The sequence below is a fragment of the Chiloscyllium punctatum genome, chromosome 3 (genome assembly GCF_047496795.1).
Source record: "Chiloscyllium punctatum isolate Juve2018m chromosome 3, sChiPun1.3, whole genome shotgun sequence".
Taxonomy (NCBI): Eukaryota; Metazoa; Chordata; class Chondrichthyes; order Orectolobiformes; family Hemiscylliidae; genus Chiloscyllium; species Chiloscyllium punctatum.
Genome location: NC_092741.1, coordinates 51,000,320 through 51,018,284, shown reverse-complemented (window position 1 = coordinate 51,018,284; position 17,965 = coordinate 51,000,320). Strand labels below are relative to the sequence as shown.

General features: G+C 39.5%; 1 protein-coding gene across 3 annotated transcripts in view; it reads right to left on the bottom strand.

The window, feature by feature from the left end:
* Nucleotides 1–17,965, bottom strand: part of ascc3 (activating signal cointegrator 1 complex subunit 3) — a 550,255-nt gene that overhangs the window by 387,304 nt on the left and 144,986 nt on the right. For all 3 annotated transcript variants that reach the window (XM_072553139.1, XM_072553156.1, XM_072553148.1), the window contains exons 12-13: nucleotides 13,123–13,299; nucleotides 1,065–1,136 (exon numbers count right to left, since the gene is read on the bottom strand). In XM_072553139.1, coding sequence (XP_072409240.1) covers nucleotides 1,065–1,136; nucleotides 13,123–13,299 — 249 coding nt within the window. The remainder of the gene's footprint in view (nucleotides 1–1,064; nucleotides 1,137–13,122; nucleotides 13,300–17,965) is intronic.

Here is a 17,965-nt window from a genome sequence, read left to right as displayed (position 1 = left end):
TTACAGTGTGGAAACAGGCCCTCCGGCCCAACAAGTCCACACCGACCCGCCGAAGCGCAACCCACCCATACCCCTACATCTACCCCTTACCTAACACTACAGGCAATTTAGCATGGCCAATTCACCTGACCTGCACATCCTTGGACTGTGGGAGGAAACCGGAGCACCCGGAGGAAACCCACGCAGACACAGGGAGAACGTGCAAACTCCACACAGTCAGTAGCCTGAGGTGGGGATTGAACCCAGGTCTCTGGTGCTGTGAGGCAGCAGTGCTAACCACTGTGCCACCGTGCCGCCCTGAGTAAAGTGTTTAGGGATAGTCCTTCACCAGAATTATTTGAAAAAAATCCCAAAGAAATTATTTGAGTTGAAAATGTTTAAATTCATATTTGAATGGTCCAGAAAAAACTGATCACATTTTCCAGACTGGGAGTTGAGGTCACAGTTACCTTAAGGCTACTGTGCTGTTGGAAAGTGATTTTTCTGACATAAGAACTGTGCAAAGAGTGCTTCTGATTACTACAAAGAAAGATTAGTGTGATTATTGGCATTTTATTTTCAATATATTTTTCAAAATCTTTTAAAGCATCTTATGCGTAAATAATTTGGTCTTTATTTTTGCAGAACAAACATTAGTTTTATTGTTAAAACTAAGTCTACAATATTACATACTTATATATCTGTCGGAGATCATCTCATTAGATCCAAAAGCAAACTGTATATGATCTATAAAGCCAGACTTTATTCTGGGATTTGATTGATTCAGTGAAAAAAATCAGCTAGGAATATAACAGAAATAAAATTTCTTCAACTAGAGAACAGTCAAATCTCCAGTCCCAACATTTGACCTGTAATAAAACTGCCATAAGGAGATAAAGACAACTCTTTATGGAAATATGCTACTGCAGGACCATCTGTTTTAACATGTTTTACCAAGACATTTGATCATTTTCATTCATATTGCTGATTTCTGCTAAATCCTGTAACCATAATGACAATATGGCTCTGGTCCTCTAGTCATTTTAAGCATGTAAACTCATGAGAATTTACAAAATTAACCTTACCTGGTGTCCTTCTTTCAGTTGCATCAAAACCTTCTCGTAACATACTTCCTCCATATCATGCAATTGCTGCATCTATGAAAAAGAAAATATTATGGTTGAATAAAAGGGAAACAGTTTTCTAAAAAAGCAAATAATTTATTTCCAAATCTGCTTCAAAGTGAGCAACAAGTTTAGAAAATGAACACGTCTCCTCACTTTGGCCAGCCTATAATCCATCAGCCAGAAGAGCAGATAAGGTCTGATTCCTCGTCACTTTTGTTTTTACAACATTAGCAACAAAAACACATCTCAGTACACACTAATCTAACATTTTCCATTCCCATGATGCTGCTGAATAACACTTGACAACTATAAACTCTAATTGTCAAATTTAAGCAACAGATGTAGCAAATTTATTGACTGGCTCATTTTTATATTGCAAGAAGATAAAGTAAAGAATTAGCTGATTAAATTAACTCAACCAGGGAAAGGGGTGTACACTATGCCATAATCATCCCCTGAACACCATCTCTGTAAATTATTAGCCTGTTACACTCACCTCCAAAATCCAAAGAACTCATAACCCTGTTGACATGTCATCTCTGTTGATTTCATCCCCCACCTATGTCTATCTATTAGATCAATACTCCTATCAGCCATCTCTTCCTTTAGCTTGCTGTTTTCTTTGCCTTCTCTCTGGATCTCTTGATTCTCTCTCCAACATGGTCACTCCATGAGACCCAAATTTTACCTTAGCAACTGAACAGAAAAGCAACTTTCTTTGCTGGCCAAGTCTTTCAGCAAGCGCCATCTGCTGCATGGTTCCTACTCTTCCTTCCATTAGTTTTACAGTACAGCAAATAATGTAACTCTATTTCTCAATGATACTATTCTTTTACACTACTGCTCCTCTCCAATCGTTATGTAATTTCCGACATGTTTGAAAGTATTACTCCTCTCCAATACTGTACTTGACTTGCTTGCATCTCTATATTTTGATCTCTCCACACAGATCCTTGTGGCAGCACTGAAACAGCCAAACAGGTCACAAATTATGTCCTTTGAGAGAATGATGTAGTGCATTCATCCACACTATACTTTATCTGCCATGTATTTGCCCACTCACTCAGCCTGTCCAAATCGTGCTGAGCTGGAAGATTGGAACTCATGACCTGTCCTACCTGCCAATCTCCCTTACCACTTATCCGCTCCACCCTCCTCTCTGACCTATCATCTCCATCCCCACCTCCAGTCACCTATTGTACTCTTTGCCACCTTCCCCCAGCCCCCCCTCAACCCCATTTATCTCTCCACCTTGGAGGCTTCCTGCCTCTATTCCTGATGAAGGGCTTTTGCCCGAATCGTCGATTTTCCTGCTCCTTGGATACTGCCTGACCTGCTGTGCTTTTCCAGCACTACTCTAATCTAAACTCTGGTTTCCAGCATCTGCAGTCCTCACTTTTGCCCTGTTCCAATATCAGCCAGGGAAGAAATACATTTGTTCCCACTGGTTCAGAAACTAAATTCCTGTGTGATGTTGAAATTATGTTTTAGATCTGTTCAATCAAAGGTTCACAACGAATGGGTACTAGCCAGAGGGAAAATAAAACTGCAATCATCAGAGTTGAATTTACTTGTTAACAGTTGTTGTAATGCATTCAATTCTAATTGTCACTTCTGGTAATGGTTATTGAGGCTCAGTTGAAAAATGTTACATTACTGATTTCTTTCAGTATCATGAAATGATTCCAAAATGGCATTGGTGAGATGGTTCATGGATGAGTGATGGCATCAGAGCATGTCAACTTCAATGCTGGTGGGTCCAGTACAGGTGGAGGTGAGGTGCAGGACTCATGATGGTGGCATTGGCAGTGGCAGCACCACAGCATTGGTGAGTCCGGTGGGTCCAGCACAGGCGGTGTTGAGGAGCCTGACTCAAGACTTGTGACAGCAGCTGTGGAGGGGGTAATCTGGATATTTTCTTTTCCTTCCGTTTCTTTAATTTTGTCTCTTTTTAATTTTGCTGTTGTATTCTAAGATGGTGCCAGACAATGGCAACTCTATGCACTTTTAACTGTACTCCTGTACTCAGGTACACTTGACAATGAAACATAATTTAATCTACTGCATTATTCCTTTACTCAGAGTTGAGAATTTTTTATGCAGTCAACACTCAATTCCACTTATTACTATCTTACTGTAGCCAAGGTAACTCGAGAAACATTTTAACAATACTGCAGCATCAATATTTTTTGGATCAATATTTTTGCAGCATCAATATTCTTCATTCTTTCCTCTTCTTTATCTATATACTACTTCTTAGTAATTTCATTCACAGGCATTGGGTCAGTTTTCACATGTGTACTGACAACAACAGCTCTATCTCTCCACTGCCTTGCTCAACCTGTCAACTACCTCTGTAACTAAACAGCTTACTAAATATCTAGACTAAGGACAAGGTAAAATATGATCTAGTTGAAACTAAAGAATGAAGCCATTGACTTTGATCAAGTCTCCTATTCTTGTCACTAGTTCATATATACAGTTTCTAGTCATACCATACAATCTCAGCATCCTGTTCAAACCTGAGTCAAGCTGCTAGCATAAATACACTCCGTCTCAAGTTCATAAATTCCCCATCATTGCTTGCTTCAACCTCACCAATAAATTCCTCCTTCCTCTATCTCTGAGGCAGTCCCTAGGTATCAAGGATGACTTTGATTCCACTCCAGTCTGATGAACTTGAGATTGTTGATGATGTGCAATACACAAGCTTCAGATCAATCACACAAAAGACAGGTAATGTTTCAAGGATCAGAATGAGTTGTTGGGAAGTTCATGCACTTGCTTTCACGTGTGACTTAAAATTTCTGTTTTCGACCAAATCCTTTAATGTATTTGGCATCTTCCCAAATAAGCATTTGCCATTTTGATTGGTCACAGGCCAGAGGGTCCCAGGTTCAATTCCAGCCTCGGGCAAATGTCTATGTGGAGTTTGCACGTCCTCCCAGTGTCTGCGTGGGTTTCTTCCAGGTGCTCCAGTTTCCTCCCACAGTCCAAAGATGTGCAGGTTAGGTGAATTGGCCATGGTAAACTGCCCGTAGTGCTAGGAGCATTAGTCAGGGGTCAATGTAGGGGAATGGGTCTGGGTGGGTTGCTCTTCGGAGGGTCAGTGTGGACTTATTGGGCTGAAGGGCCTGTTTCCACACTGTGGGGAATGTAATCTAAACCTCAGTTTCAGTTGCTATCCTGTCCTGTGTTCTGACTAAAAGGATATCCAGTGACAAAATATCAATGACAGACCCTATCCCGCAGAGTTGCTTTTTACTGATTAGTGCATTGACACTGGGCAGTTGGCTTGGGAGAGGATGCCACTGATGGGCCATCTTTCTTTCCACCAGATTTGGCCAATCTTGGAAAAGTAAGCTGATATTACTTCTCTCATGCTTTCAGGTGCCTGCTGCAGCTGCAGAGGTCTCAGAGGCTGACAGCAGCACAGGGATCAATGCTACCTGTCAAACCCTGACCTTAGGAGAAAATGAGGACTGCAGATGCTGGAGATCAGAGTCAAAAGGTGTGGTGCTGGCAAAGCACAGCCAGTCAGGCTTATGCTCGAAACATCAACTCTCCTGCACCTCGGATGCTGCCTGACCAGTATGATTTTTCATCACCACACAAACCATGAACTTAATTGTGGGTTCAAGACCCTGGTCCTTAAATAGATCTTTGCTGTGTCAATTGAAGAAGGTAAGCTGGCAAACTGGGCGTGAAGAAGAATTTGGTGTCTGGGACTGGCTTTGTAGGGACGTACCACAGACTAGAGCATTGACCTGTGCAGCCAGACCCTGAATGAAATCCTCAAAAGCAATCCATGTTTTAAAAAAAAAATGTTACCAAGGTACAGAAAATAATTCACAGGAGGATGTCAGCACTGATCTCAATGACTTGGAGGTATTGTGCTTTGGAGAAAGTGTTTGAAAGAGAATCTTAGTGTTTAATTAACATCAGATTTTCTCATACACATCGGAAAAGAAGTCAACAATGACCAAAAGTTCAGTTTTTGAGTGATGTGCATACAGATGTGGTCATAATATTGGAGTTCCTGACTGAAGTTGGAGTAATTTTAGTTCTGGATTAAAAATAGTGTAGGTTCAACAGTTTCCCATATTTTCAGTGAATTACCTGCATGCCTGACGGCAATTTGCTGGAGGTGTGGTGCCAAACTGCAAAAGGGGGAGAAGGAGGAGGAGCTTGGCAATGACAATCTTATTTGACCGCAATTTTCATTTGTATAGCACCTGCATTGGTTTAGCTGGGGAGGATTGTGGCATCATGCATTAGGTGGAAGTCTGTGACAAATTTCTGAGGGCAGTCAAATTTAAGGATTACTTTTGAGGATGTTGAGAGTCTGTCGATGCTCTAGTCCGTGGTACATCCTGATAGAATGACCTCCTATTCCAAGTGCCAGTAACTCACCACAAACTAGAAACTACATGCGGACACTTCCTTTGAGAACCACGCAGGGTGGGACTCCTCTCCGTACAGAGCTACTTGACAATTCTCTAGAAATCCTTTTCTCCCTAAACATATAGAACTGAATTACAAGGTCAAACACAAAGTATATTCATAGCCTCCACGTCAGCTTTATTCTCACTTGATATTCTTAACATTCAGATCAACCTGTTTTCAAAGGCATAGCTCTTAACTCTGTGATCTTGCTGTATTGCTCGCAAGCCAAAGCTTTTCACTGTGCTTCAGTACATGTGAGAATAAATTAAATTCAATTCAATTCAATTCAGCTCAACCCACAGAAATTATCTGCATAGTAACTACAGGACCTTCTTACTTCTGAAAGCCCCTCAGCTTTGTCAAATATTTAAACGTTTAGCAGTGCTCATGACAATCTCTTAGTTACTTCAGAAGCCACAAGCATTGTATATTATGTTATGTCTGTATGTGCCTACAAACAAAGTAGACAAACTCTAATTCACTTTAAATTTAAACCAACAAACTATATTTTAACCCTTAACACAACCTACAACAGAGGTAGTTATAACAGTCCCTGGTCATCAATGTAGAAGTGAGAGTCTTAGTAGCATTTGGAAAGTAAAATTACTGCTGTACAAACTGGAGTAAATTTTAACTTAACCACCAGATGCAAAGCTAGCCACAGAACATAGTGTTCATTTTCCACCTACTCTTACAAATTCAATGGAGTCAAACGCATGGCACTGGAAAAGCACAGCAGGCCAGGCAGCGTCTGAGGAGCAGCAGAGTTGATGTTTTGAGTATAAGTTCTTCATCAGGAATATATGAAGAGCTTATGCTTAAAAAGTTGACTCTCCTGCTCTTCATTTGCTGCCTGACCTGCTGTGCTTTTCCAGTGCCACCCATTTCACTCTGATCTGCGTCCTCACTTTCTCCATATTGAATGGAGAACAATGCTGGATGTGATGCTTTCCCAACCAGTGGTTTGGTTACCCCTGTAATTCATATGCAGCATTCAACCTGCAAAGCTACCCTGGCGGTTATCAATTTCACATCAGAATCAGATCAGGGTTCAAGCACAATTCATAACACGAAGCATATTAGCATTTTGTAATTCAGTACAATAGAGGAGAGTTCCATAAAGCCATCCCTCTCCATCAGAAACAACACAGTTGTGCTAATATGCAAGTTGGATAAACCAGCATTTCAGAAGCATGTGAAGATGTCAAAGAGATTTCAGAATAGAGCTATCCTTAATTGCAGAGGTTATGCCCAATATTCCAAGAACCTAGTTTGCAAGCATAACCATTATACTTTCAGAAAGACAGTAATGAGCTTAAAAGAAAAAAAAACTTACAATGATAATTATCCAAAAAAATGATCATTTCAGCTAAACAGGATTCGGCCCTTAATTTCTCATCAGATATACAGCAAAAGCTGAAACACAGGGTCTTATTGAAGAGAACTGCTTGTTTTTGCATTCAAAAAATAAATTAATAGTGAACTCAGAGAAGATGAACGGATGGCTGATTTAAAGTGAAGCAAAACAAGTGCGAGTTGGCAAAGAAAGCAGATTTTGTTTCATATCAAAAATTGATACTGATTATTTTCACATATTTCCCATAAGAATCGGCTATTTCATGATTCTGAATGAAGATATTTTAGAAAACGGAAGTAACAACATTTCTGTAAACTAATTCCACCAAGGGTCTGTTTCTATGTTGTATGACTTCTTGACACAAAGATGCTTTTTCCTGTGCTGGTGACAGGAACAGAAAATTTCTACTAATTTCTATCAAAATCTATGAATGACAACCTTTTGCTTATTAATATTGGATTTATTCATAGTATGAATGTTTACTCATCTTGCAAAGAATTCAAAGATATGTGTTGGTAAGATTTTGCAAACTGAATTGAAAATAAGTATATATTCATGAAAATAAATACTTGTTTAAAACCTATAGGAACTTTCATATATACTTACATGTATGCAGGTTTGTTTATTTTCGCAAATGTTTTTGGTAGAAAGAACTGCAATTTTTTTTCCCCTGTGTAAAATATTTTATTAAACATCATTCAGATGGAAGTTGGTGAAATAAGTTGGTAAACTTTCAGCAAAGTCAAATAGACATCAAACTTCCAGAAATCAGGAATCTAGTCCAACTGCAAGAGTATAAATTTGGATAACACACAAATTTCAACATGTTATAAATATGTAGCTTATGTATTGTAGCTAGAACATAACCTGTAGTTTTAGAAATTTGAATTTGATATCAAAATATGGGCTAAGTTTTACAGGATAACTTGAGCACTGGTAGTGTTCCACAGGTAAAAGATTGAGGTCATAAGGAATTTCTGCAGCACTTTATTTTTATTTCAGACCTCGAGCATCTGCCATACTTCGCTTTTATTTACTATGTTGACAACTAGAAAGGTAGCATTAGAAATACCAGGGGGGCTTGCTCAGCTGGAGATATGGTGCCTATGCTGTTTGCAGTAATGATGGTTCAGAGAGCTTCTTTCAGAAATTAAAGTTAAATTTGTTAAAGACATTCAGTGATCTCTGAAAAGCTTTAAAACACAGTGACCATACCAGATCAAAGTTGAAAATCAGGGAAGGTTAACATAAAATTCCAATTAAGGATAGCTCAGAGCAGGCTATGCCATGCCATTATGAAAGTGGATGTGATTTAAGAAGATGAGACAGTTCAGTTTATTTTTGTGTTTTCTGGGAAACATTAGTTGTAGTTTGGAGCTGGGAGAGTCCTGAAGCAGAAGTGGCTCCAGGCAGCGAGTTTTGTTTTCAGCACATTCCAGGCAGTTAAGGTTCAGGAAAAGTCTCAGGGAGTAGTGCCTTCATGTTGTTTTGAAAGGTAAGGGATAGAAGGAAGCCCTGGGTGCATAGGTGTTTCACTGTAGTTGAGAGTAGGTTCAAGCAAGCTCATGAGCAGAATGAGCTTGAAACAGCTGAGAAAAATTCGAGCGTCAAGAAATGCAGCAGCAGCTGGGTAAGGTTTATTTGGTAAAAGCTGAAAATGTGCTTGTAATTAGAAACTTGGGAGCAATCTCAGGAGTTCTGAGGAATTCACAGTCTCAGAAGTTGTTGAATTATCAAGATATGAACAGTAAGAGTTTAAGGCTGCTTCTAAAGTAATTTGGAATCTGTTGCAGAAAAGACAGGAGTTTTAATCAGATTTGGTGACCCACAATGTCACTTACATCTGAGCGGGATATGCCTTGACTGTATTATTTAAGGTGAAGGCTATGGGAAGTCTGACTACAACTTCACTTTGGACTACTTTGTTCCATGCTAATCCTGAATATGTGTAGTTTATTTATTTTTCTAAGTGTATTGTAGCGTTTAATTTGCTTACTCAAAATTGTGGAATCTGATTAAGTATCTTGGATTTCAAACTTTGTCCGCTTTATTAGTCCCTAACCAGATAATGCTGTAAAGTTGGCAGTCTCCTCCAGGATCATAACAAAAAGATAACTTTTAACATTTACCTTCAAAGTTATAATGAGACATTTAACATAAGAAAAAGTGAAGCTACATGTAAATAACCAAAACGGGAGCAGAAATAGGTTATTCAGTCTCTTGAGGTTACTTCACCAGTCAATAAGATGATGGCCGATCCAAAAGTGTTTTGAATTCCAACTTTTTATCTAATCTTTTATTCAGCTAACTAATGAACATGTCTTTGCTTTAAAAGACTCAATGACCCCCGCTTCACCTTCTGAGACAGAGTCTTCCAAAGTTGCATAAACCGCTGAAAAGAAATTCTCTTCAACTCCTTTCCAAAAGGATATTTCCTAACTTCAAAATAGCGTCCCCTAGTTTTGGACTCACCTACAAGAGCAGCAACCTTTCTATGTCCACTTTATCAAGAGGTTTCAGGATTTTATATCAATCAAATCACATCTCATTCTTCTTAACTCCAGCCCTGCCTGTCTGACCTATCCTCGTAAGACATCCCACTTATTCCACATAATCTATTCATTCTAGTCCTCTTCTCAAAATGTGTCAATGTTGTTCCCTGGCCTAGTAATCATTAGGTTAGTTTACCAATAAGAGTCTTTTGTGCCCACAGCTAAAGTCATATCAAATGTTTAATAAAAGGTCAGAGTTACTCTTGTCATCACAACAACAGAACAATGCTGAAGCTCAAGGTTGCAACCACTACCCAGCCATATCAATTGTTTCATCAATGATCACCATTCCATTTCAAAGTAAAAGATTATGTTACCGGTTATCTATAAAACCTCTATTCCAAGCACAACTCCTCCCATAATTAATGAGTTTACCACAGTTTACAAAAACAGAGTTTGGAATACATCCAAGCTTAATTTGGTAAGAGACAAAAAAAACTGCAGATGTTGGAATCAGGAGATAGACAAGCAGGAGGCTGGAAGAATACAGCAAGCCAGGCAGCATCAGAAGGTAGAGAAATCAACATTTCGGGTGTAGCGTTGACCTCTCCACCTTCTGATGCTGCCTGGCTTGCTGTATTCTTCCAGCCTCCTACTTTCTACCTTAATTTCGTAAGAGGCAGGTTCTAATCATATCCAAATAAGTAACAAGCAATGACCACCACAAACAAGAGAAAATCCAGAGCTTCACAAAAGCATCTCCTATAGTCTTCAGTTGCACCACATCAATTCCTCAATATTGTAGATGCTATGGTTATTTAAAAGATTCCATCTCTAGTAATAAGGAATAAAGGAATTTGGGAAAGGTGGCTGTTGTGAAGTTCAGACTGATTACTACCAGCCTGATGACCCCCGAAACCCTCAGACAGTTTCTTCCTTTGGTCTGACAGAAGATATTTGAGGTCCAATGACTACAATAAAAATGGTTATGAAAAAAATATGCTATCATTTATTTCAGAAAATCCTGCCTTGTTCATCAACTTCCCAAATCTCTCTCTCTCTCTCTCTCTCTCTCTCTCTCTCTCCTTTCCACCCTACCCCAAAAAATATATCTGCCTCATTCCCAAAAATATGTGCTAAGCGTGTAAACAAGGGCATTCAAATGATATTCCAGATTAGTGGTGCTGGAAGAGCACAGCAGTTCAGGCAGCATCCAAGTAGCTTCGAAATCGGTGTTTCGGGTAAAAGCCCTTCATCAGGAATAAAGGCAGTGAGCCTGAAGCGTGGAGAGATAAGATGGAGGAGGGTGGGGGTGGGGAGAGAGTAGCATAGAGTACAATGGGTGAGTGGGGGAGGGGATGAAGGTGATAGGTCAGGGAGGAGCGGGTGGAGTGGATAGGTGGAAAAGAAGATAGGCAGGTAGGACAAGTCTGGACAAGTCATGGGGACAGTTACTGAGCTGGAAGTTTAGAACTAGGGTGAGGTGGGGGAAAGGGGAAATGAGGAAACTCACTCCATCCTCTCCTCCCTGACCTATCACCTTCATCCCCTCCCCCACTCACCCATTGTACTCCATGCTACTTTCTCCCCACCCCCACCCTCTTCTAGCTTATCTCTCCACGCTTCAGGCTCACTGCCTTTATTCCTGATGAAGGGCTTTTGCCCAAAACGTCGATTTCAAAGCTACTTGGATGCTGCCTGAACTGCTGTGCTCTTCCAGCACCACTAATCCAGAATCTGGTTTCCAGCATCTGCAGTCATGGTTTTTACCTCATTCAAATGATATGACAAAAAATTAAGATGTTCAAAATGAAGCAGCAGTTAAATTTACAGGGAGCTAAAATACTATTCAGCAACTGAGCAGCTAATGAGACAGTCGGCACATTGGTTTTAATTTTCCAAAATTAAAACCAATGAAGGTCAAATTAGATTGGAAGATAACAAATACAACTCCTTCATTCAAGGGAGGGAGGGAGACAGAAAGCAGGGACACTACAGGCCAGTTAGCTTCACATCTGTCAGATGGAAAATGTTAAAAAGCTATTATTAAAGGAGGTACAACAGGGGTCTTGGTAAAGTTCTAGATCATCAGACAGAGTAAATATGGAATAACAGACAGTGGGCTGCAGAAACTGAGCGGATCTGGCAGCATCTGTGGAGAGAGAAACAAATGTTCAGCCAGGTGTAACACTTCTTCAGAATTCATATTTTGTTAAAAGGAAATGTTTCAACATTTTTTTTATAACCCTACGCTGAACGCACTGTGGATGAAGCAGAACCAGTGGGTTCAATTTCAATTTTCAGAAGGTATGTGGCATATTGCCAGTTCAAAAACTGTGGAAATAAAATCTCCTAATGTATGCAATAACATATTGGCATGGATAGAAAATTGGCTGGTGAACATAAAGTAAAGACCGGGCACAAATGGGGTATTTTTCTGGTTGGCAAAATGTAATGTGTGGGGTATGACAGGCATCTGTGCTGGGATCTCAACTGTTTACAATTAATATCAAGGGATGAAGGGATGGAGTGTATGGTCACCAAATTTGCTAATGACACAAGGAAGATGGGAAGTAAACGGTGAAGAGGACATAACCTAACTATATATTTTTGTAATTTCATTAAGTGTTTGGGCAAAGATCTGGGAAATGGAAAATAATATAGCCTTGCTCCTTCTATGTTTGCACTGAATAACTTTCCAAAGTTAGAAATGTGCTCAGAAACTTTAATATATATTAACTACTTTAGAGAAACAGAACCAAATTATATGAAATAAATATGTATATAATATGTCACACATTGGTCAGGATTTTAACCAGCACCAGGGCATTCTAGATGGACAGATATGGTGGGTGAAAAATTAGGAGATGTCAGAGGTGGCATGCAATAGGGAGGTAACAGAATCTTTCTGCAGAATCAATTGAGGCCCTTAAATTACTAATTAAGAACTCCTCAAAGACCTCTTTACCCTACTGTTGAAATTTATCAAAGGCAGATGGCTACTTGGCCATATGGAGACACCTTTGGATTCAAGAAGAACCTTCCTCCAGTGCACCCTGTAACCCCGGTGAAAGAAATCCTCCTCACTCATCAGAACTTGTCAGGCCTCATGAGCCATTTACTCAAATTCATTCCAGAGTGTTCAGTATGGAGATGAATTGGAGCTGACTAGCTCAACTGGTGGCATTGCAGCGAATGATGCCAGCCCTCTGATTGATTTGCAGTTCTTGATGACGGGACCTTGGTCTGTAAAGTTATGGAAACCCTGACTGCTGGCATAGTGCAGAGTGATGCACCTGCCAACTTTCACACAGGGGGATAGATCCATGGTCAGCCTGTAAAATTTGGATAATTAATTCACCAACTTTTCTTGCCATCCTAACAAAAGTGAAAACACTTACTTTGGGAGCCTTCTTAAAGCTCACATACTTACAAAGTTTTTATTTACAGTCTAATCACTCCAATTTTTTTTGGATGGGCATTTATTTATTATTTGTATTTCTGAAATAGCCTCCAAGTTCTTTCTTCTTGCATTAAAGAAGTCATGTAAATGATAGTGTAGCTCTGATGCTCCTCAATTACCAGTTCCTTTCTTCTATGTAAGAATGCTTTTATTTGAAACCATTGAAGGATTGCTCATTGAATCCAAATGTGTGAAAAAGAACAGCATGAAATTTCCTTTTCATGTTACTTTATTGTTAGATGGAACACTGATACTTACTTTATTTGATGCTTTAATTCCTATGAAGGTCTGTTTCAGAGGCACAGGTCGAAATCTTCCATCAAAGAAAAAAAGCCCAATATAGGGATTGACATGGAGGAATGTGGCTACATCAAGATAGTTGGGCAGGGTGGCTGACAAACCCAGAATTCTGATCATACTTTGTGTGGACTCCACCTGCAAGAAAGAAGAAAAAGGATTTTGTAACTGATGCCAACTGCTGAGAAAACAGCTATATTCATTTGTAGCAGACTTCATATGTTGTACATAGCTTTTTTCTGCATTCAAATGTGTTACTATTCAGTTTATGTAACTGTCTGCAAATTAATAATATATTACTTTATAATCAATATGTAAACCAAAGTATAATGGGAAATCACTTGGTTTGCTAGTCACAAATTATTAAATGTGACCATGTATCGAGAACCATAGTTTTCTAAGTACTTTTATAAAAGGACTCTATTTGACATCCACAAAAAGTAAACAATCACAAATGACAATTGACAAATTTGAGAGATGAATCTTACAAAGTATGTAGCGACAATTAATGAGTAACTAGATCAAAGAATCCAGGCAACTCCCCAAGCTTTTCAGGGTTGAAGAACTCATACATCATTGCCCAAGTGATTGGAAGAATTGATTTACTCAAGGCAGTCTTATTTAGCATCATCCACAAAGCTTCTAATGGATTAATAATATCAAGTACAACAAATCAATTTGTGCTTCAATTAGCTATAAATTAGGACCAAACGCATGTTCTGCATTTATTTTGAGGATATGGAAATATCTTTCATTCTTGTTACTCTGTGGAGGATCAAACTTCTCAACACAACTGAGACTGAAGCAAACGAAAAACTGTAGCTGTGGACAAAATATGCAACCATTATTTAAAAAAATACAAATCTGAGAGACAGACAGAGAACAAGAGACAAAGGGAGATGGAGAGGGAAGGAAGGGAGAGGGAAGGAAGGGAGAGGGAAGGAAGGGAGAGGGAAGGAAGGGAGAGGGAAGGAAGGGAGAGGGAAGGAAGGGAGAGGGAAGGAAGGGAGAGGGAAGGAAGGGAGAGGGAAGGAAGGGAGGGAGGGAGGGAGGGAGGGAGGGAGGGAAGGAGAAAGAAGGAGAGAAAGAAAGAGAGACAGACAGACGAGAGAGCAAGAGACATCTGTGGACAGAAATCACTGTTAACATATATCAGGTCAAGTGACCCTTCCTCCGAACTGGCCATATCAATGACACCTACAGCTGTAACATGATGTCCCAACTCCTGTACTCAATGGTCTGAGCAATGAAGGCAAGTGTGCTAAATATCTTCTTCACTACCCTGTGTACCTGTGACTCCACTTTCAAGGAACTATGTACCTGAAAGCCTAGATCTCTCTATTCAACACCACTCACTAGTCACTACCATTAACAATGTAAATCCTGCCCTGGTTTGTCTTACCAAAATGCAACAGATCATCTATGTTCAAAAGCAATCATTCGATCATCATTTGACATGAAATGAAATCATGCAAATCTCAAGCAACAATATGTGCAATAAATTAAGTGCACAGAGAGTATTCAATTTTTATCAAAAACAATCAAGGAGCTTTCTGGGGAAAAACAATTTCTATGGATTACTGAAAAATTGACCACATTTCAAGAAAATCAAATTTTCTAAGCCATAGCTGAAGTGTAAAGATTGTATAGCATAGGATCTGTGCACAAATCACAGGAGGAATGGTGCATTAAACAAATTTGAGCAAATTTTCCAAACAGATCCCAAGTAATCCCATAACATAGGCACAGAGGCATTAATTCGTGATCCATTATATATGTCTGCCCATTATTAGCTGACTTTCATTGCGAGTCCCTTCCCACTCCTGCAGACTACTAATCTCTATTTTATATTTTTCTTCCGGTGAGTGCACATGTTCTGTTAATGAGAATTCATTCTAGGGGCACTTTCATGGTTTTATTTTTCTTTAAGTACTATTTACTCGATGAAATACTTAAGTATTTGACTCAAGAATACATTTGGTATTGCCTGAACTAATATATTTATAATACTCCACATTACAAAAATAATAAGATATTTTCATAATCCCAACCATTTTTAAATTATTATTTCTGTACTCACTCGTCTTTTCGTAAATTTATCTGAGTGGTGCAAACTGAGCATGACCCGCACCTACACCCCTTAGATTGCAGCATCTCCCCTCAACCCTACAGATTGTGGATCCCTCATGCTTGCACCTCCCCCCCCTTCCTTCCTCTTATCCTTCACTCTAGGAGTCAAGCCAATCTGAGGGATAGTTGGTCCTGAATGCTGATAATGAACGGCAATTCCTTGGGGAGAATTAACTCCAGACTATTCCTCGTCTCACCAGCTCCCCCACTACTGCTCTGACGAAGCATCCCTTTTTTTCCCCCCCACTGCAGCCTTCGTCACCATGGAAGAGGCAGTGACAACAGCAGAGGTAGTGAGAACACCAGTGGATGTGGCAGCAAATTTGGAGGCAGCATTGGGCAAACAACAAAGAGATGGGAAGAAAATGATATGAAGGAAGAGTTGATGCCTCAGGTGAAACGAAATGGGCAACAGAAGTTCTTAAGGGAAGAAAAACATTGAAAGGCAGTGAGATTTATTGAGGTTTTCCATCTTAACACACCCAGGCTCACTTTTTCTGCCTTATATTTACTTTTGAATGCTAATGACCAATTTCACTAAATTTAACAAGCTGTAATGGTTTTTGAACACTTATACATTCTTTGATGACTCCTAAAATAGCAGGATCAGGATGTTAAAAGATGTATAATTGAACACTTTTGACCACAAATGAGCATTGTTACTGTAACCAAAACTCATTGCTAATGATGCATTGATTGTTCTGAAAGCCACTTTAGGTAAAATATTGTGACACTTTCTGGTAGGACAGACTGGATGGAATAAGGGCCTCTGTAATCATGATTACAGAGCGAAAACAAGTAGGTGGGTAAACGATATTTTTGTTATTTTTCCAATTTAGCGCACTCTTCTAATATTGCTTTTCCTTATGTCAGCTACCTGTGTTTGGAAACCAATGTCTCATCTAAAGAAAAAAAGCCTCGTGAGCTTTTACTCAAAACAAACCAAACATTACTTTTCCAGAATTGGAAAAACAATACTAAATACTGTAATCAGCTTGTAGAATGTGATCACAGTTTAATCAATCCTTTTGTAAATCAGACAGCAATCTCTGGTCATCTGCACTAACCATTAATTCACTCCATAAATGAAATTAAATAGATTCATTACAATCTTTATTAATTATAAGATCAATCTATAGGCATACAAAAAAAAACTTGCAACAATTTCGGACACATTTTCTAGCAACAAATGCAGTGAAATTCATATCTATTCTCGTTACCTACAATTATTTAAAGCACAAATACAATTAGGAATTTTTTAAAAAATTTAAATATATTTGCACAAACAGTAGTTCATTAAACAAATAAAAGCATTTCACTGTTTGTTGGTAGAACTACAGCTTAATAAACAGTCAACACGGAGTCAAACGAGGAAGCTTCAGTGCAAAAAATTTACCTGGACTTCTCTGATGACATTACAGCCCAAATTGTTGATTGAAAGCCTTACAACACAAAATGCCTGTAATGCCAGAGCTTTGTGAAGACTTTTTAAAAGTCATTATTCACTCTCATGCATAGGTATGATGGGCAAAGCAAGGAGTTAGCGCCCACACCAGAATGGGCAATTATGTGAATGGCAACAGATGGGAAAAGTGCAGGTGCTACAATACCTGGATGGCCTTGGAAACCAGTGACTGAAAGAATGCGTACAGCATGCAGTAAAGAATACAAATGGTATGCTGGCCTTCACAGCGAGAGGATTGAGTGTCAGAGTAACAATATCTTGCTGCAAGTTTACAGGGCCTAAGTGACCATAAAACCATTAGATGCAGAAACAGAGTGAGACATAGATAGAACATAGAACAGTACAGCACAGAATAGGCCCTTCGGCCCACAATGTTGTGTCAATATTAATCCTCATCTAAAATAAAACAACCTAACCTACACACCCTTCAAATCACTGCTGTCCATGTGCATGTCCAGCAGTCGCTTAAATGTCCCTAATAATTCTGCTTCCACCATTACCACAGGCAATGCATTCCATGCGTTCACAACTGTCTGCATAGAGAGTCTATCGCTGACGTCTCCTCTCTACCTTTATCCTAACACTTTAAAACTATGACCCCTCATGGCAGTCAATTCTACCCTGGGGAAAAGTTTCTGGCTTTTCCACGCCTCTCATTACTTTGTAGACCGTGATCAGGTCAGCTCTCTTCCTCCTTCTCTCCACAGAGGAAAGTCCGAGCTTAGTCAACCTCTCTTCATAAGACAAGCGCTCCAGTCCAGGCAGGATCCTGGTAAACCTTCTTTGTACCCTCTCCAAAGTCTCCGCATCTTTTCTATAATAGGACGACCAGAACTGGATAAAATATTCCATGTGTGGTCTCACCAGGTTTTTGTAGAGCTGCAGCAAAACCTCGCAGCTCTTAAACTCAATCCCACTGTTAATGAAAGTCAAAACACCATATGCTTTCTTAACAACCTTATCCACTTGGGTGGCAACTTTGAGGGACACACTGCCAAGACTCCTGTCTTTAATCCTATATTCAGCATTCAAGTTCGACCTTCCAAAATGCATCACTTCGGATTTACCTAGGTTAAACTCTATCTGCCATTTCTCAGCACAGCTCTGCATCCTGTCAATGTCATGCTACAGCCTATAACAGCCCTCAATACTATCAATGGCACCTCCAACCTTTGTGCCATCAGCAAATTTACTAATCCACCCCTCCAC